The sequence below is a fragment of the Myotis myotis genome, unplaced genomic scaffold, assembly GCF_014108235.1.
Source record: "Myotis myotis isolate mMyoMyo1 unplaced genomic scaffold, mMyoMyo1.p scaffold_m19_p_2, whole genome shotgun sequence".
NCBI classification, from domain to species: domain Eukaryota; kingdom Metazoa; phylum Chordata; class Mammalia; order Chiroptera; family Vespertilionidae; genus Myotis; species Myotis myotis.
In genome coordinates this window covers 20,837,489-20,864,175 of record NW_023416324.1, presented here as the reverse complement: position 1 = coordinate 20,864,175, position 26,687 = coordinate 20,837,489, and the positions used below count along the sequence as shown (strand labels likewise).

Genomic DNA, 26,687 nt, shown 5'->3' with positions numbered 1-26,687 from the left:
TTATTTATTTATTTATTTATTTATTTATTTATTTATTATTGCTTAAAGTGTTACAAAGGGTATTACATATGTCTCCTTTTTCCCCCAGCTCTTGACAATCCCCTGGCCTCCCCTACCCCCCAGTGTCTTATGTCCATTGGTTATGCTTATATGCATGCATGTAAGTCCTTCGGTTGATCTCCTACCCTCCCCCCCCTTCTGCCCCCCTACCCTTCCCGGCCTTCCCGCTGCAGTTTGACAGTCTGTTTGAGGCAGCTCTGCCTCTGTATCTATTTTTGTTCATAAGTTTATAATGGTCTTTATTATCCATGAATGAGTGAGATCATGTGGTATTTTTCCTTCATTGACTGGCTTATTTCACTTAGCATAATGCTCTCCAGTTCCATCCATGCCGTTGCAAATGGTAAGAGTTCCCTCTTCTTTTTAACTTATAACTCTTTATTCTATCTGGAATGTATTTAGTATGTGATGTGAGTCGAGGAGATAATTCTTTTCCCAAGCAGTTAATTAGTTGACCCTGCAAAAATGTGTTTCTTTTCTCATTGATTTTTAAATGTTGTCTTACACATATTTCAGTTTTTATGTGTATTAAAGCTATTTCTGCAATATCATTTCATGTTCTGACTGTCCACTCTTGGACCTCCACACTATTTTCGTAAGTGTCATTTGCTGGTTCTGTTTAGTACCTGGTAGGATAAGGCTACTCCATTTACCACCTTTTAAAATTTCTGCATTGTCTGTAAATGCCTATGTTCCCAGTTAAACTTAGGTATCATTTTACTAAATTTAAAACAGGTCATCAGGCTTTTGGTCAGACTTGCATTCAGCTTATAAATTAACTTTTCAATAACTTCTCAAAAGGTTAATATTCTAAATTAACCTTTCAGTAGTCTTTCCGCTCAAGATTATGCTATGTCTCTCCAATTATTCAAAATTTTTTATCCCTCTATAAAAGTTATCTTCATACAGTGCCTACACAGTCCTTATTAAGTTTATTTCTATGTATTATATGCATTTTGTAATTAATATAAACAATACCTGTTTTCTTTAAATTTTCATCTGTCTCTGGTAATAGGAATGTTATTGATTTTGTCTATTTATTTCACATTTGGCTACTTAGCTAAAATTTCTTATTAGTTCTAATAACTTTATAATTAATTCTCCTGGGTTTTCTGGGTATATTAACATATCATCTGCAAACCATATGCTTGCTTCTCATTTCCTCTCCTTGTGTCGCATGGGCTGGCTCTTCCAATAAGGCGTGAAATCTCAGAGGTGATAGTAGCATTTCTATCTCATTCCTGATCTTAATCAGGTATTTTACCACAAGTACCATGTAGGTAATTGTTCTAAAATGATGGTTAAGGAAATATTCTTTCTCCTGGTCCCAGATGCTATTTTAATCAGGTTTACATGTCTTATTTCATTAAATGCCCATTTAGCATTTACTCAGAAGACCTTAACTTTTTGCTCTTTACTGGGATGCTTTGTGTTACAGCATATTTTTTCAATATTAGTCACTTTAGAGATTAACTGTCCTTTGTCAATTATCCCTAATGTCGGCTTTAAAAAAAATTAATGTTGAGTCATTGTATTAGCATCATAGTTAAGCAGGTGGATCTGAGGTGGACTTCTTACATTTGAATCCCGACTGTGAGTAACAGTGGGCCTTGGGCCCCCTCCCTTAATTTATCTTTGCCTTAGTTCTTCACCTGTTAAATGGAGATGATTTTTATAGTATCCACCTTATAGAGCTGTTGCGAGGATTAAACAAGTCAATACATGTAAAGTTGTTAGAAGAGTGTCTAACCAAATACAGTGTGTTAAATTATTGAGAACTTACCAAGTGCCTGGTACTGAGCTTGGTTTGTGGCTTTAAAAATGGGAAAACTCCCATATAGTCTGCTTTCTCATGGAGCTTATGGCCTGGCAAGGAGATAGATATTTATGAAATAATCACACAGAAGCATGGAAATTTGCTTCTATTATAGGTGCTACCAAGGAGATGTTATGGTGTCACAAGAGCATATAATGGGGGGTTTGTTCTAGTTAAGGAGAGGCACTTGACCATGATCTGAAAGATAAATATGCCAAGTAGGGAGGGGAGAGTGTTCAAGGCAGAGAAAATAGCATATGCAAAGGTCCTGTGGCTGTGCAGTCAGAGAGTGCATCAGGTACAGACGGCTGAGAAGGGTGGGGTTTGACTAGAAACTAGTGGATACAAGGCTAAGAGGTCACTAGGGGCCGGACCGTGCAGAGACCCTCATAGACCTTAAGTGATTTTTTTCTTGTTGAGCAGCAATGAGGGGGTTCCTGAGCAGCATCAAAGCCTCACCAGAGAGTGACTTAGAGGAGCAGGCACTCCGGCCCCACCCAGATGCTGTGGTTCAGAATCTACATTTCAGCCTGGTCCCCAGGTATTGTGCACACACACAATGAAGTCTGAGACTCTGGCCTGGGAGGACTGTTTTCAGAAGGAGGGTGTATGTGAGCAACACTGTTAGAGGCAGCTGAGAGAGAACACTATTAAATGAAGACTGAAGAGACCCCCTGCACCCTTCAGTGACCTCAGTACACCTGTTTGGAACCAGAAGGCAGAATTGACGGCTGGAGAGTGAGTGGGAAGTAAGAAAATGGAGACAAAGCTTGTAAAAAGGTGTGTTTTCTAGAAATTTGGCTGTGAAGGGGAAGACAGAGATAAGGCTGGTGGGAAATGAGGAGTAGAGTGGGAATTGTTTTCTTAATGATAGAATCTTGAGCACATTTAAAATGGGAAGGTTCCAGTGGAGAGGAAACGCTTAAACATGTATATCCTATGGTAGACAGAAGCATATATAAGGTTCGTGAAGAGGAGGGAGGGATGGGATCCAAAGAGCACATGGAAGGATTATGTTGTCAATATGAGAACATCCAAACCTGTAGATAATTTTTTCAAAAGTTTATTTCAGCCAGAGGATATGCCTGGAACCAAGATCTCAACAGACTTAGAAAACAGTTTGCATCTTCTTTCATGCATTTGGAATTAGGGAGGGAAGTAAGGAAGATGATATGAAAGCGTGAAGGCAGGAGAAAGCAGGCCGGAATGGGATTATAGGCTAATGAGAATATGCGTTCTCTTGAGGGTGGTTTTTTCTTCTGAGGGGCCTGAAAAGAGGCATTTCAAAGGCCTGTTAACCTAGATGCACAGAGGTAATGGACAAGGCTTGCTTCAGGCAAAGATAAACCTTTTATTAAAGAGGTTACAGGCCTGGGGCAGGACTACCCAAGATAACCTGTCCATTTAAGAATTTATGATCAGATCACTCGGTGAACTTACTTTCCATAGAACCCCATTTTTTGTCTTAATGGTAAGACTGAAGGAGATGTGGTTCCTCTCTTGGAAGAAGGAAGACAGCGCAGGGCAGGCTAGATGGGTTTGGAATTGGGAAGACGGGATCCCCACTGATGGCTTTTATTTTCTATGGAGAGTGAGAAGAGAGAGAAGATAGAAGGTGAGGTGAGGGGCCTGCAGAGTCAGGAGGCTGCGGAAGGTGCAGAAGGTTGAAATCCTCACTCTGGCATCTAATGTAAAGGGGAATTCCACGTGCTGCCTAGTCTGGTTGTCCTTTCATTGTCCACTCTCTCTGAGCCTTAGTGTCCTACCTCACAGAGTTGTTCTCAGGCTTGGCCACAGTGATGCTCACTGGACAGTGCGCGGCATAACAGGCTCACACTCAGTGTCAGCCACCCGTCTTCCCCCCCCCCCCCCCCCCCCGTGACAAGCGTGGGGCTGGCATCGAGGACGCACTTGGAAAAGCGGGTTCATGATTCTCTAACACAGTGCTCCTGTCTCTCTGGAAGCTTCTAGGAGTTCTCCAGGCCACACTGAACTGCTCCCTTTCTCTCTCCCAGGCCAGAACTGCACGTTCCAACTGCAGGGTCCCAATGGGACAGTTGAGAGCCCAGGGTTCCCATACGGCTACCCCAATTACGCCAACTGCACGTGGACCATCACCGCAGAGGACCAGCACCGGATCCAGCTCGTCTTCCAGTCCTTCGCCCTGGAGGAGGACTTCGATGTTCTGTCGGTGTTTGATGGCCCACCACAGCCAGAGAACCTGCGAACCAGGTACCACCCGCCTCTTCCCCACAGCACATAGCTGGGCCCTGGGCCAAGCTTGCTGAGAGGAGGAACCCACTTGGGTGAAAGGTTTATGGTCAATCAGCAAAGACCCTCTCTTTTAATGAGGCCTGCCCGCAACTTCTGGGGTTTCTTTATATTTTCCAGTTTCTTTCTCCTGCTTAGAAGTGCTCAATGGACAGGGTTGATGAGTTGGATATTTGGGAAGACTCGACAGAAGACATAAAAGGATTATAGAGAAATTCAAGTTTTTTCTTGAAACCAGATTTTGGGTGTGTATGGTGTATATATGAATATCTGTTGGTGTATATTATTTGCACACACAGAAATTAATTTTCCCCCCTTGGACCCTGCAGATAAGAGTTGAAGGCTAATAATAGTGGCTGTGTCTTGTATCCTCTACTTGAAAACCATTAATACTTTGTTGGAAATTGCTTTGCATTTTGCCTTGGCCACAAACCTTGTGGTCGTGGCTATGGGTATAGAATCAGAAATTTGGGGAAGATCCCACTCTCTCAAACCCCATTGCAGGCGATGGGAAGAGAAAACCATGGAGAAGGCGAGACTGTTTTCCTGTAACCCTGAGCTGCCTCCCAAGCAGGGGGTTCACATGGAGGAGGGAGGCAGGGATGGGAGCTACAGCCTCTGCAGAAAGGGCAGACTTTCCTTGGGCAGCTGTAAGGGCTCCAGAGTTGCCACTCTGAGGTTTGATTGATGGTAGTCTGCCCTGCTTCATTGCAAGCCTTGTCCTGGTCCTGCCTGCCAGGCTTTGGGCTCCCCAGGAAGCCATAGGGTTAATGGCTTACCAGCCAACCAGCCAAGTCCCGGGGAGCTCGGGGTGCTAATTAATGAAGGGTCCTTGCCAAGTCCTTAACCTCAAGGCTTTGTTGAAGATGCCTGGAGCAGGATTACAGACAATATTTGCAATTCCCCCCCAGCCCTCTTCTCTCTGGCAACCTGCCCTTTCTGGGCAGTGCAGAGGTGAGACTGCCAAGCCTGCAGCAGAGGTTGGGGATGAGTAGTTTGTTTTAGACCAGACTGGTTTTTTTCATCTCCCTTGGGCTCAGCAGGATTTGGCACACAGTAGGTGTTCAGTGCAACTTGGATGAGGGGACTGGAGTCCTCCCTGCCCTTATTCATTCCACAAATATTTCATGAGCACATGTTATGTGCCAGACACTGACCCTGGGTGCTGGGAATATAGCTGTTAGCAAAACAAAGCCACTGTCTTCACAGAGGTCATGCTAATGAGAGAGACAGGAATGGGCTTGAATAGTGAGTTTAGAGTTCAAGGAAATCAGTGCTAGGTAGTGCTTAAGACCGTGAGACTGGATGAGGTCACAGGGGAGGGAGTCCTCACATTAGATGTTGACCTTAGGTGACACGATGTAGGGCACCTGCATTGACTGGTGGTGGATGTTGAATGAATGTTAAAAGATAAAACGTCCAATTAGGCTAATGGGCTGCTTGCTTGGGGTATGGACCCTGTAAGCAAACTTTCCAGCTCAGCCTACTGGGGTTATTCCAGCTTTCCTTTCTCTTAAAGCAGGGTCCACACACATGTAGTCAGACCTCTGTTTCCTGACGTTTGGGTTTGCTGGCTCTGCGTGAAGTATTAGAAGACTCACCAGAGGTGGAGATTGCTCTCGCCTGGAAGGTGGGGGTTTCATGACCTTGGGAGGTGGTCCTGGCAGGGGAGAGCCCTGGATTGTGTTCCTGGCCCCCGCTTAGCCCATGCCGCCAGCCAGCCATGTTTGAGGAAGAGGCGGCTCCCAGGGTTTGTACCTTCACTGGGTCATCCTTGCTTGAGTTCCTCTGTGTCACCTTCCTGATCTGCTCATGTCAGTTTATTTCAGAAGTAGCCTAGGGCATTCAGGCTCAGCCGAGGGGGAGGCTGGAGAGAAAGCTCTGCCTCTCAGTTCCCCTGGAGCAGAGGTGCCCACACCTCGGAGGACCCTCGGAGGGGAGATGACCACAGAGGGGGACCATCCAAACAGCATGGAAAATGTGCTCCTTGAAGGGTTTTGGAATGACACTCCTTTGGGTCTGTAGGGGGGATAGCAAGTGTGTTTGGTGGGGACTCTTGGATCTTTGTGAATTCTTTTATGTTCTCACGTGGTTGTTATTCTACTCAGACTTTCTTTTTACTGAGGAGTCAGTTTCTCTATGTATGCTTGTCTAGGAAGTCATCTATTTTATGGAGATTGTCAAGGGTAGCCGTGTAGAATTACATACAGTTCCCCCAGGAAACGTTCCTATCCCCACAGTACCTGGGATCACACCCCCGTCTTGCACCTGCTCCTGTGCATTTGTGTTTTTCTTTTTACTCAGTTCGTCTTGCCGAAGTTTGCCTGTTTTATGGGTCTTTTCAAAGTTCCAATTCTAGGGCTATCAATTTTATTCTTTCCCTATTATCTAACTTATTGATTTCTGTTTTTATCTTTATTCATTCTTTTCTCTTACTCACCTTAGGCTGATATTGCTCTTTTGCTGGTTTTGTGAATTGAATTACTTCCATTATTTCCTGTTTGGTAATCAAAACATTAAGAAACATTTTCCCCTAAGTACAACTTTGACCATATCCCATGAATTTTGATGGATAGTCATTATTGTAGAAAGAATCTCTAATTGCAGTTTTGCTCCTTCCTTGACTCTAGAGATTTTTCCTAAAACTTTCTAGTAAACTTTTTTATACTTAAAAAATTACTATTCAGTTGAATTGTATTTTAATCGGATTATGATTTCTACTTTGGAGAATTTGTTGCTTTTATTTTCACAGTATAAGATCATTTTTATGTAAATGTTCTATGAGTATTTGAAAAAACCAAAGTAGATTCTTTGGTTGAAGGGTAAAACTTTTTAGTATTATTCATTTTTTCTAATATCTTCTTTATTGTCTAGATCAGTGGTTCTCAACCTTCTGGCCCTTTAAATACAGTTCCTCATGTTGTGACCCCAACCATAAAATTATTTTCGTTGCTACTTCATAACTGTAATTCTGCTACTGTTATGAATCGTTATGTAAATATCTGATATGCAGGATGGTCTTAGGCGACCCCTGAGAAAGGGTCGTTCGACCGCCAAAGGGTCGTGACCCACAGGTTGAGAACTGCTGGTCTAGATGATATTTGTCAAGGACAAGCAGTGTGTTGATTTTACATTTTCACTATTGTTTTTGTCAATTCATCCTTTTATTTCTCAGTTTTATTTTATATATTTTGGTGGTGTACTCTTCAGCATGTATTTTTAGCATTAGATCTTCAGAGCAAATTATATTTTTCAATATAAAAATTATGTTTATCCCCAAAGGTTTTTTGCCTTAACTTCTACTTTTATAATAATATTACCACCTTTATTTTCTTTTAGTTTTGCATTTATCGAGTCCCTGTTTGCCACTTTTCTTTATTTTTAATATTTCTATGTCATTGTTTTAGGTGTATTTCTTAGTACAAGATATAATTGGATTTTTATTTTTAAATCTTTCCTGAGAGTCTTTATTCTTTAACTGGAAAGTTTATTTCACTCATATTTTTTTGTGCTAACTGATATACTTGCTCTTTTGTGTAATTGTATAATAGTTAATGCTTTGTGCTTTTTAGCTTTCTTATGTCCTTTCCTTTTCTGTCTTCAAGTGTAAGTTTTCTTTGTCTTTTCTGTGATTTTTATTCTAGTAGTTAAAGTTACTTCAGAACACATTTTAAACTGTGTTATTTTTTTGTTTAGAGAAAAAGGAAGGGAAAGAGAGAGAAATGTTGATGTGAAAGGAAAACATTGATTGGCTGCCCCCGGAATTCCCTCCTGGGGATTGAGCCCGAAACCAGGGCATGTGCCCTGGCCAGAAATTGAAGCAGCAACCTGTCAGTGCGCGGGACAACGCCCAACCAAATGAGGCACACCAGCCAGGGCTTCAACTGTATTTCTCTGTCAATATCTTGTCTAGTTAGCCTTTTTGTTAATCAGGTGTCTGGTATTGCACCTTATAGAAATTCCTTAGTGATTGTAGCATGTAGGCTTCTCTCTCTTTCCTAGTTTCCAACATGGACATACAGTCTCCCTTTTTATAAACCTTAGGTTATTTCCATGAGAATTTGGGGGGTTAGGTTGAAGGGGAGCTTAATGTATTGTCTTGCCTCTCCATTTTGACATGGACATTTCTCTTAAGATTTTTATTCTTTTTGATGCTATTATATACAGAATTATTTTTAATTTAATTTTTAAATTTTCTTGGATATCTAGAAATACAATATCTTATATCTTGTGACCTAGCTGAACTTGTCATTAATAGTCCTAATGGTTTTTTATATCTCTGAATAAAAACAGTTTTAGTTCTTTTCCAATCTAGTTGCTTTTAATTAAATCTTTTTTTCCCTAATTGCACTGGATAGAACCTTCAGTACAACATTGAATAGAAGTGGTGAGAGTGATGCCAAAACCGGTTTGGCTCAGTGGATAGAGCGTCAGCCTGCGGACTGAAAGGTCCCAGGTTCGATTCCAGTCAAGGGCATGTACCTGGGTTGCGGGCACATCCCCAGTAGGAGATGTGCAGGAGGCAGCTGATCAATGTTTCTCTCCCATCGATGTTTCTAATTCTCTATCCTTCTCCCTTCCTCTCTGTAAAAAATCAATAAAAATATATTAAAAAAAAAAAAAGAAGTGGTGAGAGTGGACATTCTTGTCCTGTTCCTGATCTTAAAACATTTAGTCTTTCCCATTAACTATGATGTTAGCTGTAGGTGTTTGGCAGGTGCTCTTCTAATGAAGGTTTTTAAGTGAAGGATTCTGGCACAATCTGGCTGCAGTATGGAAAACCCCACTGGGGTGGGGGCCAGACTAATGAATGACAGGCCAGGCAAGAGACGGTGGCGCCTGAAGTGGAACAACGAGGAGAGAAGATGCTGTGGATTTGTGTGATGTTCTGGGAAAGCGTTGCCCCCCGGAGTTAAGGGTGGATTTATAGGGACTGTGGAGTGGGAATAAGAAAAAGGAAGGGGTGGAGGTTGACTCCACAGTGTCTGACTTGGAAGCAGAAAACAAGCCATATTGGCCCAGTGAATCTAGTTTCCAGTAAAATGTGTTCTCTCAGCCTATCAGGCTGTTTGCCGCACTGACGTTATCCTTCATTCATCTGGCAGAACAGGTAGGTCACCTCCTGTCACAGTGTTTTCCCGGGAGACAGTAGGGTACAGTGGGGACAGGCCTAGATTTATATGCAGCTCGGTTCTGCATTTATTTGCTCTGTGACCTGCCCAAGTTTGGCCTTTTTGAGCCTCATCTATAAAATAGAGGTGACACTGACCTGCCTGACAGGGTTGTAGCATGTGAGCCACCTGCTACAGACCCCACAGTGCTCCACAGACATTATTTGCATTTTCCCTTGCCCTTCTGTTCTCAGGACCTAGAAACTCAGACTATTTGTAGAGGACTTTGGTGCCTGTCTTGACACATCATCTGTGGCTCAACTGTTAGACTTTTTAGACTTCAGGGATTGGACTCACGGGGAGACATTCCCTCTGGGTAGCATTACTGATCCCATGGTCGCCCATCTGTGGGGACAACCACCAGGAAGCCTGCAGTAGGCTTTCTGTGTTTATTGTCAATGACTTGATTGACAGGCATAAGTTTTGCAATTCTGCTTTCTGTACATTTTTAATGCATTTCTTTTTTCACTTCGACTCTCATCCTCAGTATCCTCATCTCTGAAGTGCATATATCAGTATCTATCTCATAGTATTAAATTAAATAATGTGCGAAAACTGCTTTGAATTGTGATGATACATAAACAAAAGGAGTACTTAAATATTTGTAGAAAAAAATAAAACACAGTTAAGCAAAAAGAAGCATACACACACACACACACACACACACACACACACACGCAAGTGAATTTATAAGTCATGAGATAGAGCAGTGGCTCTCAACTGAGGGCAATTTTGAGCCCCAGGGGACGTTTGGCAATGTCTGGAGACATTTTGGGCTGTCAGACTAGAGAGAGGCTGTGGCATCTAACGGGTAGAGGCCAGGAATGCTGCTAAACATCCTACCTGGCAGCGGACAGCCTTCTACCACAAATGCCAGCAGTGCTAAGATTGAGGAATCCCAAGGGAGGTGATTGAGGAGTGAAGGCCTTTAGTGCCAGACACCTGGATTCTAATCTCATTTCTGTGTCAGTGACCTTGGACAAATGAGTCAACCACCTGAACCTCAGTGTCCTCCTCTGAGAAAGGGAGGATTCTCAGCAATGCAAGGTACTGAAAGCTGCACCTGGCATCGTTCATGAAGAGGTGCCAGCGGGCACACTGTGCACAGCTTGTTCTATATGCAGATGCCATTCATCTCCCAGTGACTCCCTTTCTCCACCAGGGGTTCATCGCCATCTTCTTGAAAGCATCTCACATTTCATCTAGAGCTATTCACAAGCAGCAGCATCCCAGGGTGCCAGGAGGCAGCGTCTGGCTGCTTGAAATTAAATTTACAATAGAAGCTGATCAGATTCTTCTCATAATGGATCAGGGTGGGAAATGGGAGTAGGAGCTGGTCCTGAAGGCCGGGAAGCCTGTAGGAGTTTGAAAATTAGCAAGGAAAGAACAAAGAGCCTTCCAGAGAATGCAGTGTCAGCCCGGCCTGGATGAATTACGGAAACAATCCCCACATCTCTGCTTTCGCACAATGAGATGGCCTTCCCATGCTGGCAGACGTCCGATTGCATTGCAGTTTAATATGAAATGAAGTTTTCTAATGGAACACAGCGAACATAATCTATGGAGACATTGCTAATAAACTGCATCACTGTACATTGGAGGGTTGATAGGGCGCCGGTGATGACTGCACCAGTTAAGCACATCTAAGCATCCCTTAATTTAGACATTTGGGCTCACGTTATGGGAAGCACTACAACTTGTTCCCTCAATTACTGGCAATACACATTCTGTCATCAGCCTAAGGTGGAATGCAGTTAGTCATTTGGAGCTAGTTGCAGATTTCACTCAACTGGCGTTAGGCACCTGTTTGGAAGTTGTAAAAAATTCACCCAATTTGCTAGATTTACCGCCTTATGAATACAGATCACAGCAGAGGCCCCTAAAGAACCTGTCTGTTGGATTCCTTTAAAAGTGTGCCTTGTACATCAGTCGGGTTGTCCTTGGAGGACAACCCCAGAGTTCCTTGAGAATGAGCTTTGCGGGCTGGAGGCGGCTGGAAGGACCCATGGGATGAGGGAGCATCCCTGATTAGGACCGAAGCAGAGAGAGGACACTGGAGAGGAGAAAGAAGAAATGATGACACTGGCCACCTGTAATGGGTCAGACACCATGCTGGACTCATTCATTCATTCATTCATTCATTCACTGTTATTTATTTAAGATGTATTGAATGCCTACTAGGAATGCCAAGTGTTGGGGATACAGCAGTTAACAAGACAGCCTCTGATTTCAAGGAATTTATGATCTCTTAAAGGAGACAGTACAGATAGTCCATGATGCTGTGACTGAGGAATCTGACCTAGTCTTGAGGAGATCTTTGTAGATTCTGATCTGGGGGCCTGGAATGTCTTCCCTCCACCTACCCTTTGTTTAGTTATCATTCTTCATATCTCAACTTACTCATCACTTTCTCACCCAGCAGGTCCTCTGAGACAACTCTAATTTTCAATCTAGTCAAACCCTCGTGTGATGATAACCCCTCAGATTACATATCCATCCTTCATGGTTTTACATGTGCATGTGTGTGATAATTGGATTTGTGCTCATTTCCGACAAGACTGCAAGCTTTATGACTGCAGGGACTATTTCTGTTTTACTCTGCATTGTGTCTCCAGGGCCTGGTTCCATAGTAGGTGCTCAACAAATATTTATGGAGAGAATGAATGAACGCTCTCTGGGGGAAATTAGATCACTGATAGGGCATGGAAGGAGGGATGGGGAGAGAGTTTCAGGCCAAGAGAATAGGTTGTGCACAGGCCTAGGCAAAACAAGAGAAAGGCAGGGAGCTCAATGACAGTGGTTGGGGTGTAGTGGGAGGTGGGTATGTGGCTGAGCCGTATCATTAGGGGTCCTATATGCCATGCTGGAGAGTTTGTGATGTATCCTAAGGGAAGTAGAGACATACCAAAAAGTCTTAACCAGGCATTCCATGTGTTATCTAAAATAATTCAACGACCCACCCATGAGATGGGGGATATTAATTTTCTTTGCAGGGGTTTAGTAAACGTCTCAGTTCTGTAAGCTGCTAAGTGGCTAATGGAGCAGTGGGTCTCATGCAGCCAGAAACCAGGCTTTCTGCTCCACACCAAGAGGCCTTCTCACTGCGTGGGACTCATTTGCATTCACTTCATTTCCTTTTTAAAAATTCATTCCATTTTCCTTGTTAAGCAGTTTCTTTAAAATGGTAGAAATAACGGGAACTCGCTACTTCTAAAAAGTCAGGCCATGCAGTCGTGTATCGAGTAAAAAAAACGCAAGTGCCTTCTTGTCCCAGCCCCGCTCCCTGGAGGTAACCGCTGTTAACAGTTTGGTGTGTGTCCAATTTCTTTTTAACTACAGATTCATTAAACTGCCCATGAGGCTTATTGGGACATCCATCAGCCCTTTAAAAATTGTTCTGATGAATTAAGTGTAAACTAATTAGAAACATGGATTCAATTACCCTCGAAACACACAAGGGTTTAATAATTAATAGGAAGAGGGCTTGAGGCCAAAGGCATTATGGATTTTATCAAAACCCTAACATCTGAGAAGTAAATATGTTTGATTCATCCTAAATGCCGGCAGATTTGCCGTCCAGAGGCAAACCTGTTGGTAGGAGCTTTGTATTTAATCAGGAAAGTTATCTGTGATTAATAAGGAGTCATCTGCAGAGTGGAGAGGCCAAAGCCTGCTGGACAGGATTGCCTGGGACAGGGCAGCAGCCTGTCTTTCTGAGTTATCGCCCTTGGTGTTATTCATGGTGTTTCACCAGGCAAGCTTGGGGGATTCATGGAGGTTCCCAGTGAGATTGCTGACTCTTACTGTGGGAGCAATGCTGGGCCAAAAAAACACTGCAGAATTGGGGGGGGAGAGGGGACATTGTTTATCCTACAGTGGTTCTCAACCTTCCTAATGCCATGACTCTTTAATACAGTTCCTCATGTTGTGGTGACCCCCAACCATACAATTATTTTCGTTGCTACTTCATAACTGTAATTTTGCTAACTGTTATGAATCGTAATGTAAATATCTGATATGCTATATGTGTTTTCTGAGGGTCGCCACCCACAGGTTGAGAACCGCTGCGTCTAGGACCATGAGCTGTGATGCCTTAGGTAGACAGACCCAGAGGAGGGTTGGGAGGTGGGAATAAATATTTACCTGTTGTGTACCAGGTGCTTATGGGCCATATCTCATTTAATCCTCACAATTTTCCCAGAGGTAAGAATATTGCCTTCAGTTTGATTTCTAAGAAAACTGAATCTCTAAGAAGCCACATGCCTTGGGCAGCTGTATTCAAACTCCTAGATTCTGCTGACACCAAGTTTACACAGGTTGGCACAGCCACATCAGGGATGAGGGGGTTGCCGAAGGGGAGGAAGCAGGGTCTGCCTGGCTTGGGGCTTGGGACACCCACTGCAGTGACCCAGGGGGCATCCATGAGCTCCATCACCAGATGCCAAAGGGTGGGTATGGGCAAACGTGGTTGGGGTTGAACCCTGTGGTTCAAGGTCAAAGTCTGTTTTTGTAGTAAAACCTTACCTTGCTCATTTGCCAAATCTGCTAGTTAATAGCAGCCAAAATTTAAGTCACTTTGGAGCCTGAGTCTCAGGCAAAAGGCCTGTGCTGCCTGCAACCCTCCCCATGATGGGTCCTGTCCACGGTGTCACCAGGGTTGGTCAAAGAGTCGACTTTCCCCCAGAATGGAGTTGGCCACTCCATGGCCCTCATCTGGCCTTTGCTGCAGGTGGTAGCCAGAAGGGCTGTTGCTGAGATAAAGTGTCTCCTTTTTTATCCTTAACCCTTGTTCCCTGAACCTTGGGAATATCAGAAAGTGCTGTGCAAGGGACTCTCCTAACTGGGGATGTTGTCCACATGGTGCAGGCAAGTTTGGACATGTAATTCCAGACTTTATTCCATTTCTTTGTCTGCAGAAATGGCACCCAACTAATACCTCCCAAGTACTGAGCTCATCCTCTCTTATTGAAAAGAAAACCAGTTCTCAGTTACTATATCCTATCTAATAAAAGAGAAACATGGTAATTGGCGTATGACCGCTACCCTTCCCATTGGCTAATCAGGGAGATATGCAAATTAACTGTCAGCCAAGATGGAGGCCGGCAGCCAGGCAGCTTGAAACTAACATGAGGTTTGCTTGCAACCAAAGTTCCCCGCCTGCCTTGCAGGCCTCTGAGCCTGCAGTTTGAAACATTTTAACAAAAATAGAAGCTAAAAAAACCCCCCCAGAAACCAGCTTTCAGCGAGCTGGGATCTCAGAGCTGGAGTCAGAGCTGGAGTTATACATTGTTTCGATTACCTACTTTCAGCAGCGGAGGCCTAAGAGCTGGAGCCTCAGAGCTAAAGCTGGCCCAGAATTAAAAAAAAAAAAAGAAAAAAAGCGGTTGGGAGCTTCCGTCACCCGCCAGCCTAAAAACAGCCCTCAGCCCCTCACCCAGACTGGCCAGGCACCCCAGTGGGGACCCCCACCCTGAAGGGTGTTTGACCAGCTGCAAACAGCCCTCAGCCCCTCACTAAGGCTGGCCAGGCACCCCAGTGGGGACCCCAACCCTGAAGGGTGTGTGACCAGCTGCAAACAGCCATCACCCCCTCACCCAGGCTGGCCAGGCACCCCAGTGGGGACCCCCACCCTGATCCAGAACACCCTTCAGGGCAAACCAGCCAGCCCCACCCATGCACCAGGCCTCTATCCTATATAGTAAAAGGGTAATATGCCTCGCAGCACCAGGATCAGCGGAGCCAAGAGGCCTCCCGGCACCGGGATCAGCGTGACAGGGGGCAGCGCCCAAACCCCCTGATCGCCCTGCGGCTCTGTGTGTGACAGGGGGTGGGGCCACAACCTCCCTATCCGCCCTGCTCTGTTTGTGACAGGGGAAGGCGCCCCAACCTCCTGATCAGTCCTGCTCTGTGCCTGATACAGGGGAGCTCCCCAACCTCTGAACGCCCTGCAGCTCTGTGTGTGACAGGGTGCGGTGCCCCAACCCCCTGATTGGCTCTGCTCTGTGTGTGACAGGGTGCGACGCCCCAACCCCCACCCCTCCCACGGGCCCTGCTCTGTGTGTGATGGGGTAGAGCCATAACCTCCCCATCGGCCCTGCCCTCAGTGTGAGAGTGGTGGTGTCCCAACCCCCTGATCGGCCCTGCTCTGTGTGTGACAGGGGGCGGTGCCCCAACTCCCCTATCGGCCCTACTCTGTGAGTGACGGGGGGAGCTCCTCAACCCCCTGATGGGCCCTGCTCTGTGCATGACAGGGGGGAGCTCCCCAACCCCCTGATGGGCCCTGCTCTCTGTGTGACGGGGCAGCGCCCCAACCCCCGGATTGTCCCTGCTCTGTGCGTGACAGGGGGTGGCGCCGCAACCTCCCCATCGACCCTGCCTTGAGTGTGACAGGGGGCGGTGTCCCAACCCCCCAATCGGCCCTACCCTGAGCGTGACGGGATGGCATCGCAACCTCCCAATCACCCTGCTCTGTGCATGACAGGGGGCGGCGCCCCAACTCCCCAATCGGCCCTGCTCTGAGCCCGACCAGGGGCTGCACCTAGGGATTGGGCCTGCCCTCTGCCACCCGGGAGCAGGCCTAAGCCAGCAGGTCGTTATCTCCTGAGGGGTCCCAGACTGCGAGAGGGCTCAGGCCAGGCTGAGGGACACCCCCCCCTTCCCCCTGAGTGCACAAATTTTTGTGCACCGGGCCTCTAGTATATATATATATATCTTACCTAATAAAAGAGAAACATGGTAATTGGCGTACAACCGCTACCCTTCCCATTAGCTAATCACGGTGATATGCAAATTAACTGCCAACTAAGATGGCAGTTAACCGCCAACAAAGATGGCGGCTAATTTGCATACTGAAGGCAGGATGGGACAGCGCCATCCTTCCTGCCCCTCTGCCATCCAGGCCTGCTATCTGTGACCTGAATGGCGGGCGACCCAACCCAGGGCTGGCGGGGCCTGACCGCAGCTGTCTCCTACTGGCCAAGACCCCAACCGGCTCTCTCGCTGGCAGACTGGGGCTGGCGGGGCGGCTGCGGCTTCCGCCCGCAGTCACGCCCCCAACCTGCTCCTGCTGGCAGACCAGGGCTGGCAGGGTGGACGCCCCCGATCCACTCCCGCCGGCAGACTCGGGCTTGCAAGGCGGCTGCGGCGTCCGTCTGCAGTCACGCCCCCAACCCGCTCTCCCGGCAGTCCGGGGAGGTAGGGGTCCCTTGCCCAGGCCTAAAGCCTTGGTCAAAGACGTTAGGCCTGGGCAGGGTGGAGCCTGCAATCCAGGGAGCTGGGGGTCCCCTGCACAGACCTAACGCCTTGGCCAGAGGTGTTAGGCCTGGGCAGGGGCGGAGTCAGCAATCCTGAGCAGCTGGGGGTCCCCTGCCCAGGCCTAATGCCTTGTCCAGAGGCATTAGGCCTGGGAAGGGGTGGAGCCTGCAACCGCAGGGAGCTGTGGGTCCCCTGCCCAGGCCTAATGCCTTGTCCAGAGGCATTAGACCTGGGCAGGGGCAGAGCCTGCAACCGTGGGGAGCTGGGGGTCCCCTGCCCAGGTCTAACGCCTCGGTCAGAGGCGTTAGGCCTGGGCAAGGGCGGAGTCAGCAATCCTGAGCAGCTGTGGGTCCCCTCTCCAGGCCTAATGCCTTGGCCAGAGGCATTAGGCCTGGGCAGGGGCAGAGCCTGCAATCGCAGGGAGCTGGGGGTCCCCTGCCCACGACTAATGCCTCGGCCAGAGGCGTTAGGCCTGGGCAGGGGCGGAACCAGCCATCACGGGGCGGAGTCAGCAATCCTGGGCAGCTGTGGGTCCCCTGCCCAGGCCTAATGCCTTGGCCAGAGGCATTAGGTCTAGGCTGGGGCAGAGCAGGAGATCCCGGGGAGCTGGGGGTCTCCTGCCCAGGACTAATGCCTCCACCAGAGGCCTTAGGTCTGGGCAGGGGTGGTGCCAGAGATCGTGGGTAGCAGGTGCGGAGCCAGGGATGGTGGGAGCTGGGGGTCCCCTGCCCAGGCCTGACACCTCTGCCGGAGGCCTCAGGCCTGGGCAAAGGGCCGATCCGGGGATTGGAGGGTAATGAGGGTCAACTCCTCTGGCCGAGGCATCAGGCCTGGGTTGGGGGCAGAGCCAGCAATTGGAGGGGGCTGGGGGTCCCCTGCCCAGGCCTGAATCCTGGGCCAGAGGCATCAGGCCTGGGCAAGGGGCTGATCTTGCAATTGGAGGGTGATGGGGGGTCAATGCCTTTGGCCCAGGCGTCAGGCCTGGGCGGGGGGTGGAGCCGTCAATCAGAGGGGTGTGCGGGTCCCCTGCTCAGGCCTGATACCTGGGCCAGAGGCATCAGGCCTGGGCGGGGGGCGGAGCCAGCTATGGGAGGGAGATGGGGGTCCCCTGCCCAGGCTTTATACCTCTGGCGGAGGCATCAGGCATGGGCAAGGGGCCAATCTGGCAATCGGATGGTGATGGGGGTCAACGCCTCTGGCCAAGGGGTCAGGCCTGGGCAAGGGTGGAGCCCATGACTGGGGGAGATGGGGTTCCCCTGCCCAGGCCTGAAGCCTGGGCCAGAGGCGTCAAGCCTGGGGTGGGGGTGGGTGGGGTGCCAAGCCGCAGATTGGTGTGAACTACAGAGGAAGCACCTTTTCTGACCGCTCATTGGCTAAGCTCCCTGTATGCCACTGGTAATATTCTTAGTAACTTGGGTAATAAGAATCCAAAACGGTGATCTAGGGTTTTTCACCACACTCCTGGTGAAAAAAACGAAGGTCCGCTGCTGGAGGGCTAAGAAATGTCATATCCTGCCCTAGCCACTTTGGCTCAGTGGATAATGCCTTGGCCTGCCGATGGCAGGGTCTGGGTTCAATTCTTTTTTTTTTTTTTTTTTTTAATTAAATCTTTATTGTTCAGATTATTACATTTGTTCCTCTTTTTTTCCCCCCCATAACTCCCCTCCTCCCAGTTCCCGCCCCACCCTCCGCCCTCACTCCCCACCCACTGTCCTCATCCATAGGTCCACGATTTTTGTCCAGTCTCTTCCCGCATCTCCCACACCCCTTCCCCCCCAAGAATAGTCAGTCCATTCCCTTTCTATGTCCCTGATTCTATTATAATCACCAGTTCATTCTGTTCATCAGATTATTTATTCACTTAATTCTTAGATTCACTTGTTGATAGATGCATATTTGTTGTTCATAATTTGTATCTTTACCTTTTTCTTCCTCTTCCTCTTCTTAAAGGATACCTTTCAGCATTTCATATAATCCTGGTTTGGTGGTGATGAACTCCTTTAGCTTTTCCTTATCTGTGAAGCTCTTTATCTGACCTTCAATTCTGAATGATAGCTTTGCTGGATAAAGTAATCTTGGTTGTAGGTTCTTGGTATTCATCACTTTGACTATTTCTTGCCACTCCCTTCTGGCCTGCAAAGTTTCTGTTGAGAAATCAGCTGACAGTCGTATGGGTATTCCCTTGTAGGTAACTGAGTTTCTTTCTCTTGCTGTTTTTAAGAGTCTCTCTTTATCTTTTGCTCTTGGCATTTTAATTATGATGTGTCTTGGTGTGGTCCTCCTTGGATTCCTTTTGTTTGGGGTTCTCCGCGCTTCTTGGACCTGTAAGTCCATTTCTTTCACCAGGTGGGGAAGTTTTCTGTCATTATTTCTTCAAATAGGTTTTCAATATCTTGCTCTCTCTCATCTTCTGGCACCCCTATAATTCTGATGTTGGTACGCTTGAAGCTGTCCCAGAGGCTCCTTACACTATCCTCGCATTTTTGGATTCTTTTTTCATTTTGCTTTTCCGGTTGGGTGTTTTTTGCTTCCTCGCATTTCAAATCATTGACTTGATTCTTGCGCTCCTCTGGTCTGCTGTCGGGAGTCTGTATAATATTCTTTATTTCAGTCAGTGTATGCTTAATTTCTAGTTGGTTCCCCAATATAACATCGAGGGTCTCATTAGTTTTCTTGTAGATCTCATTAAGTTTATCGGCGGCTTCTAAACAGTTCTTGAGAGACCTTAAAAGTGTGGTTCTGAACTCTATATCTTCCATTGACAATTTTGTCCTGTTTCTTTGTCTCCGCATTTTGTTATGCTTCCTTGGTGCACCCCCTCGTGGTCTTTGTTCACAGTCTTATAGTTAAACCTTGTTGTAGCTAATACCAGGGAGGGTTTGACCTCCGGGCCAAGTGGCTGTGAGAATCAGCTGTGTCAGCAGTGAGAGAACTTCTGTCCTCTAGGGAGGTGCTAATCTAGCCTTTGCCTGAGGCTATCCGGCAAATGCCTGTGTGCAGGGCTTGGGCGGGGCGGGTCGCACAGGATCAACAGGGTGGGCCGGAGAGAGCAGTTATGGCGGCTCTCAGTCCTGTCCCCAGGGGCTCTGCCTCTCTGAGTCCCAGCACCCGCTGCAAAGCTCGGAGAGAAAGCTGCACTCGCTCTGACCAAAGCCAGACAGTCCCGCTTCTCCCGTTTGAGTCTGGGTCCCTAAAGACTCGCCCGTATCTGGAGCTCAGAGTCTGCGACTCCCTCCCGATTGAAAACGCCAATCGCGCCCTCTGCCGCCAGCCCGCTCCGCGCACTCCGCACCTCAGAATTTGACTTCAGCACTGCGCCTCCTCTGAGTGTCCGTATGCGTTTCTCTTTCCTCCTAGTTGTAGGACTTCCACTCAGCCAGCGTTCCTGTGGTTCTGGGTGATGTCCCTTCCGTCTTTTAGTTTCACTTTTGAAGTAGTTGTTCAAGGCAGCAAACTCCGGCGTTAACCTATGCCGCCATCTTGGTTCTCTCCTGGGTTCAATTCTGACCAAGGGCATGTACCTAGGTTGCAGGCTCCTCCCTGGCCGGGGCCCAGGTCAGGTCTCATGCAGGTGGCAACCAATCAAAGTGTTCCTCTCACTTTGATGTTTCTCTCTGTCTTTCCCTTTCTCTTTCACATTCTCTAAAAATCAATGGAAACATATCCTCAGGTGAGGATAAAAAAATAATATAGAAATTATTATTATATGAAAGACACATCTTGAAAATGCCTAAAAAAAGTTGTCATTTTTTCACGGTGACGGGACTGGAGTCCGTGTTGATGAAAAAACCTTGCTGGCTGCGGTGACTGGCAGTGGTGATGGGGCTGGTGCCTTCCCCTGATCAGCTCGGTCACCTCCCACAAAGGGAGGCCAGACTGCGGCTTAGGCCCGCTCCCCAAGGGGAGCTGGGAGCGGGCCTAAGCCATCAATAGGACATCCCCCGAGGGCTCCCAGTATGTGAGAGGGGGCAGGCTGGGCTGAGGGACACCTCCCCCCCCCCCCGCCCAGTGCACGAATTTCGTGCACCGGTCCCCTAAAATATATATATATATATATCCTCTGGTTTTCACCTGGTCCTGTTCGTTCTTGGGGCCAGCGGCATTCTCCTGACTTGTAAATTGAGGACTTAAGTTTAGCAGAACTCCAAAGCCTCTTCCAGCTCTGAAATGGTGTGATTGAGCGATGCCGGAGATGTGTGCAGAGCGCTGTAAAACACTCTGATCTTCTCAGATTATTTCTGCCCATGCAGTTACTGCTCTTGGCACTTTCAACAGTTCCACCATTTGTCTTTGGCATCAGGATTTATTTTCCAGTGGCCTGTTAAGCAGTGTGGATCATTCTTGCTCCTCCTCCACATTGTAGAGTTGTCTGAGGGAAGCAGCTGCCCAGCCAGGGTGATATTTCCCAGCCCCCACCCCCTTGCATCTAGACCAGTGGTTCTCAACCTTACTAATGCCGCGACCCTTTAATACAGTTCCTCATGTTGTGGTGACCCCCAATTTCATTGTTACAAATTGAACGTAATTAAAGCATAGTGATTAATCACAAAAACAATATGTAATTATATATGTGTTTTCCGATGGTCTTAGGTGACCCCTGTGAAAGGGTCGTTTGACCCCCAAAGGGGTCGCGACCCACAGGTTGAGAACCACTGATGGTGCTGTAGTTTAGTGGTCAGTAGAAAGTGGACAGAGGTAATATACACCCCTCCCAGGCCTGGCCCAGAAAAGCGCCTCTGAGATAATTCTGCTTTGTCTTTTTCCCTGGAGACAGGAACTGTAAGAAGTCTGGGTACCTGGATGACTTTAGGCAGTAGAACCTGCCCCCTCCCCCACCTGCTGCTGATTGGCTGGATTTTACATTAGTGAAACATAAGCTTGTACACAGACGTAGAATTCTGAGAGTCCGGGGTTTATCTGTCTTTGTAACTTGTGTCTCCTTAGCCATAGAGCCATTGCAAACTTGAGCGTTGGTATTTAGGAATTTATTTTAGAACCTAGAGGTAAGCGAGGATTCCAGATAGCACAGTCCATAGCTTTCCAGAGTTGACACTTGGTCTTGTTTGCTTTGGGGAGATGAAGCTCCTGGATGGTCTGGCCTTTGTGCCTAAAGCTTAAGCCATTGCTCCATAAGTGCAATATATTTTGAAGCAGTTTTTGTGCTTCTGACTTTTAGTGGATTCTTTTTAGCACCAAAATGTGGTTCTGTGTGTAGTCCTGACCCCCATCTCATCCCTTGCAGCCCCAGATGAGTACACAGTATGGTGTGGTGGTTTGGAGAGAAACTGTGGAACCAGTGCACTTGGGTTCAAGTCATTGTTCCGCCTCTCACTGGCTCTGTGACATTGGGGAAGTCACTTCTCCCTGAGGCTCAGTTTCTGCACCACCAAGTTGGGTGCCTAGTAGCACGTACCTTGCAGGGAAGTTGTGAAGATTCAACTACCTTACAAGGCACAAGCTATGTGAAGATGCTGGGCATGTGGCAAGCACTCAGTAAATGTTGGTTGTTTTATCATCACTGTCCTATCCAAAGCTCACCTCTTCTAAATACTTCCACTCTGGTCCAAGCCACCAGCACCTCTTGCCTTGATTATCAAAACTGGCCTCCCTGCTATCACCTTTATCACCATCAGTATGTCCTTAATACCGGAACTGAGGGGATCTTTTACTTTTTCACATTTTAAACAACAAACTTTTAATTAAAATAGCTAGAAATTGTTTTAGATTTATAGGAAAGTTGTGAAGATGGTACAGAGCGTTCTTATACACCCCTCACCCAGACTCCCCATATTATTACCATCTTACCTTTGTATGGTATGGTTGTCACAGTTAATGAACCAATATTGATATGTTGTTATTAACTAAAGTTCATATTTTATTCAGATTTCCTTAGTTTTTACATGACGTCTGTGCTAGGATCCCATCCAGGATAGTCCATTATGTTCAGTTGTCACGTCTCCTTAGGCTCCTGTTGGCTGTGACGGTATCTCAGACTTTCTTGATTTTGATGACTGACAGTGTTGAGGAGCACTGGTCAGGTATTGTGTGTAATAGCCTTCTGTTTGGGATTTGTCTGATGTTTTTCTCATGATTAGACTGGAGTAATGTGTTTTAGAAGGAAGATCACATTTTCATTACATCATACCAGGGGTGCATACTATCAACATGACTTATCCCTGAAAATGTTGACCTTGATCACCTGGCTGAGGTTGTGTTGGTCACCCTTCTCCACTGTAAAGTTACTCCCCCTCCATGTCCTCTTTGAAAGGAAGTCATTTATGTGCAGCCCACACCTATGGAGTAAAGTTATGCTTCATCTGTAGGGTAGAGTATCTACATAAATTATTTGGAACTCTTCTATAGGAGAAATATATTTTTCCTACATTCATTGATTTATTGATATCAGTATGGATTCATGGGTATCAATTTTATAATTTGGTTTATAATCCAATGCTAGGTTATTTTGTTACTTTAATTGCTTTGGCCATTGGGAGCTCCTGTTTCCTTTGACATTTCCCCTTCATTGTCAGTTTTCATTATTGGTGGTGTTATTGCTGCTGTTGGACACATGAGCTTTGGTTCCTTTAATGAAAAAATGGTCTTAGAAACCAAGATCTGGCACTGGGTGTACTCATGACTATTTGGTGTCATTGCTTCTAGACCCTTTTAGATGACAGAGCAAGAAAATAGATGTACATATACTAACCCATGTATCTACACATACCTATACATTTTTATCTGCATCCATCTATCTAAATTCAGCTAAACAGGAGTTCATACTGAAGTTTCCAACTCTCATCCATTACCACATGGATCATTCTAGCCTCTTCCCCTTGCTTTTCTGGAACCTTCCACTCTTACAGTGAGGAACTGTGCTCCCACCATCCATTTACTAATTGTTCAAGTCTAGGGTACCTGTGTAGGGTATCAGAACATTAAGCTGTAATCCAATGGGGAAGTTTGTAACTAGAGAATGGTGATTATGTGCAGTTCCTTTTGCCTTTAGTCTTATAGATTCTAGTCATTGTGAAAGTTACTTAGATAAGGACTAAGAGGAAAATACAGATCAGGGAAAATACACAGTGTGATGTTAAAGGGGTAGGATATTAATAGGGTGGTCAAGGAAGCTATCACAAAGAAGGTGAGTAAAAACTTGAAACAAGGTGAGTTTGGTGTCTCCAGCTATTTTCAGGTGGCTCCAGGGCTTGGGTTGTGTGTCATACAAGTGTTTTCTTTCTCAGGACCCAGCAGATTTCATTATGGAAATTTAAGAGTGAGGAAACATATTCAATGGTAACTTAAGGTGACATGGGAAACACTCAGACACATGTATGGCACCTGTCCCCCAAGAGCTCTGCTCCCTGGTTCCCAGGGTAACATGATGAAGGTGATGAAGATACGGTCTGGGTAGAATTTATGATGCCCCTCAGCACCTTGGAGGCTGGCAGTACAGTGTCTTCAGTCCTGCCCGAAGGAGAACATGTCTTCACAAGGTTTACGTAGGCGAGCTTCTCTGCACCTGATGGGCTTTTCCTGTCCCTCCTGATTCACTCCTCCCCATCACCATCACTAATTTTGTCCCCTAATGAGCATTGGTGGCCTCATCAAGCAGTCTTAAAGGAAGGAAGACAACATTGATTTTGTCCCAAAGGGCTCTCAACTAGTGGTCTGGGGGCTTTGTGATGCCCTGACCAATCAGTGGAGGCACATCCAGCCTCTGTCTTCTCCGGCATCCTGTAGCCACACATCACAGGCAAGGTGGATCTTCGACTTGTATAAACTCTATGCAGCGAAGGGGAAAGGTGACAGATCCTGGCTCCAATAGTCTAGCTGTATTTCATTCATAACAGGATTTCATTACAGTCCATAGATAATTCAGAAAGCAAGAAATCTGTGAAGGCTCTTAGGAGGTGGGAGAAGGAAGCAAGAGGAGTTCTTGCAGACCAAGATGGGTTTAGAAATAGCCACCAGCTGCAGGACTCCACCCTTTAAGAGCCCACTGTTGCTCCTCCCAATTCTGTTTGATTGTTTAAGCTTCCCAGACACATTGTGTGATTTACTTCTCTCAGGAATCCAGTAAATACCTTTTGGGGTCCCATTCTGCAGAAGAGAGCGCTGTGGTTCAGAATAGGGAATAAGCACCGAGCTAATAAGAGGTGGCCGAGTGCTCAGTATCCCCGCTCTGAGCAGTGCTGCCCTGCCACATGGGCTGCTGGTCCAGTGATGGAAGGAGGCAGCCTGAACAAGGAGCTCGTGGTTCAAAAGGGCATCTATGGATGAGAGGAACCCTGCCAGGGATGTGATTCCTCTTCCACAGCCCCCGCCTTCCCCTCAACCCCCAAACTGGAATTTACCTGAACTTGGGCCTAAAGGAAAGGAGACCAGAGAAGCTGCCTTCTCTCTGCGGAGCTCCTCCAACTTAAGCTGGGTGAGACCGCACCATGGCAGATTATTTCCAGAACCCTGGAGGAGCGGGTTCCGTCTATTTCGGAGTATGTAGAAGAGTAAAGATTTTCTTTAATTAGATAGTGCCGGATAGATTTAATTAAAGCTTCAAACCTGCAATTTTCTTTGTTTGATTGATCAGTTGGTGCTGATTGCCTGGAGTAATTATGAAGGGGGAGGTGGCCTTTTCAAAGTCTGGTGGCGATAAGAAGCAGACTGACTCACCTCCTGGGTACTTGGCTGTCAGAATGGAGTCTGAGAAGGTTTATATCGCACAAATGTGTGTGAGCTGGTCAAGTGAAAAATAAGGTGTTTAAATTCTTACACTTTTGTCTAAATCGTGCTCCTGGCTGATGTGCTTCCGTGGAAAAGTTTTCTTTTCCTTCCTTTCTTCAAATGTGATCACACCCCTGAGACCAGATGGTATTCTGTCACTTTTGTTTTTCTTTTATGAAATAAGTGAAGCACATTGTTGGGAGTGTCTCTTAATGGCCTTTTAAAATGGCCAGAGCCCACAGAGGACCAGGAGAGAAAGACGGCCTCTTATGGACGCAGTGTGAGCTTAGAGACCTCAGAAGAAGTGGTTTTTAAACTTTAGTTTCAGATACAGTTGACATAAATGTTATATGAGTTTCAGGCGTACAACAGTTATTACAATGTTATCGACTATATTTCCTGTCCTGTACTTTACATCCCCGTGACTACTGTTATGACTAGCAATTTATGCATCTTAATTCCCTTCATCCATTTTACCCATCCCCCAACCCCTCTCCCATCTGTTGAGCATCAATTTGTTCTCTATAATAAATGAACAAACACACTCAGAAGGAGTTTCAATCCCAGCTCTGTGACCTGGACAGTTCCCCTCCCCCCTCCCCTTTCCCTTCCTGCAAAGAGGGAGACTCATTGAGAGGATCTGGGAGCGGATCTGTGTGTGTATTTAGTGTCCAACCTGTTGCGGGTTCTCACTGAATGTCCCTTTCCCTTCCTGTGCTCTGTTGCCCCATTGAGGTGTCTCCACCATGAAAGTTTCATGAGCTCATGGGACCATTTTGCTCATCATCACAAAATAGCCCTTGGTGCACTGCTTGGCACATGGCAGGGCTCAACAAGTAGTTGTCCAGCACGTGAATAAATGAGTGAATACCTTGTGTGTTTAGATCCCCTCCAAAGTGGGTGACACCAGTATAGGATGGAGAAGCTGGCTCCATTCATGAAACTTACTGGGCACAGGATGAGCAGTGAGGAGGGTCTGCCGCTGGAAAGCATTGGTGGGAGAAACCGATCTCTTTTCTGAACTAGTCAAATGATCCCTGAGACTGAGTTCACTTCTAAGCTTGTCACTGGAGGGGGATGATAAGGGTGATCCTCAAGACTGTGGCAGCAGAGAAGAATGTTTGAGTTAAAAAAACAAAACCTTTAGGTTAAAAAATACAACTGCCTGTGCATTATGTATATCACCGTATAAGAACATATACTCCAGTGAAAAAGACCTGAGGGAAATGCAGTAGCTTGCAGATAAGAGAGGTGTTAACAATGGCTGGATTATACATGATTTTTTAATCTAACTTATTAAAAAACTAGAGGCCCAGTGCATGGGAGGGGGTGCGGGTCCCTCAGCCTGGCCTGCACCCTCTAGCAATCTGGGACTCCTCGGGGGATGTCTGACT

General features: G+C 46.6%; 1 protein-coding gene across 1 annotated transcript in view; it reads left to right on the top strand.

Annotated features, from left to right (window-relative positions):
* Positions 1-26,687, top strand: part of LOC118675072 (CUB and sushi domain-containing protein 2-like) — a 347,464-nt gene that overhangs the window by 55,283 nt on the left and 265,494 nt on the right. Inside the window, exon 2 of the mRNA XM_036347222.1 lies at positions 3,892-4,108. Within this exon, the coding sequence (XP_036203115.1) occupies positions 3,892-4,108 (217 nt within the window). The remainder of the gene's footprint in view (positions 1-3,891; positions 4,109-26,687) is intronic.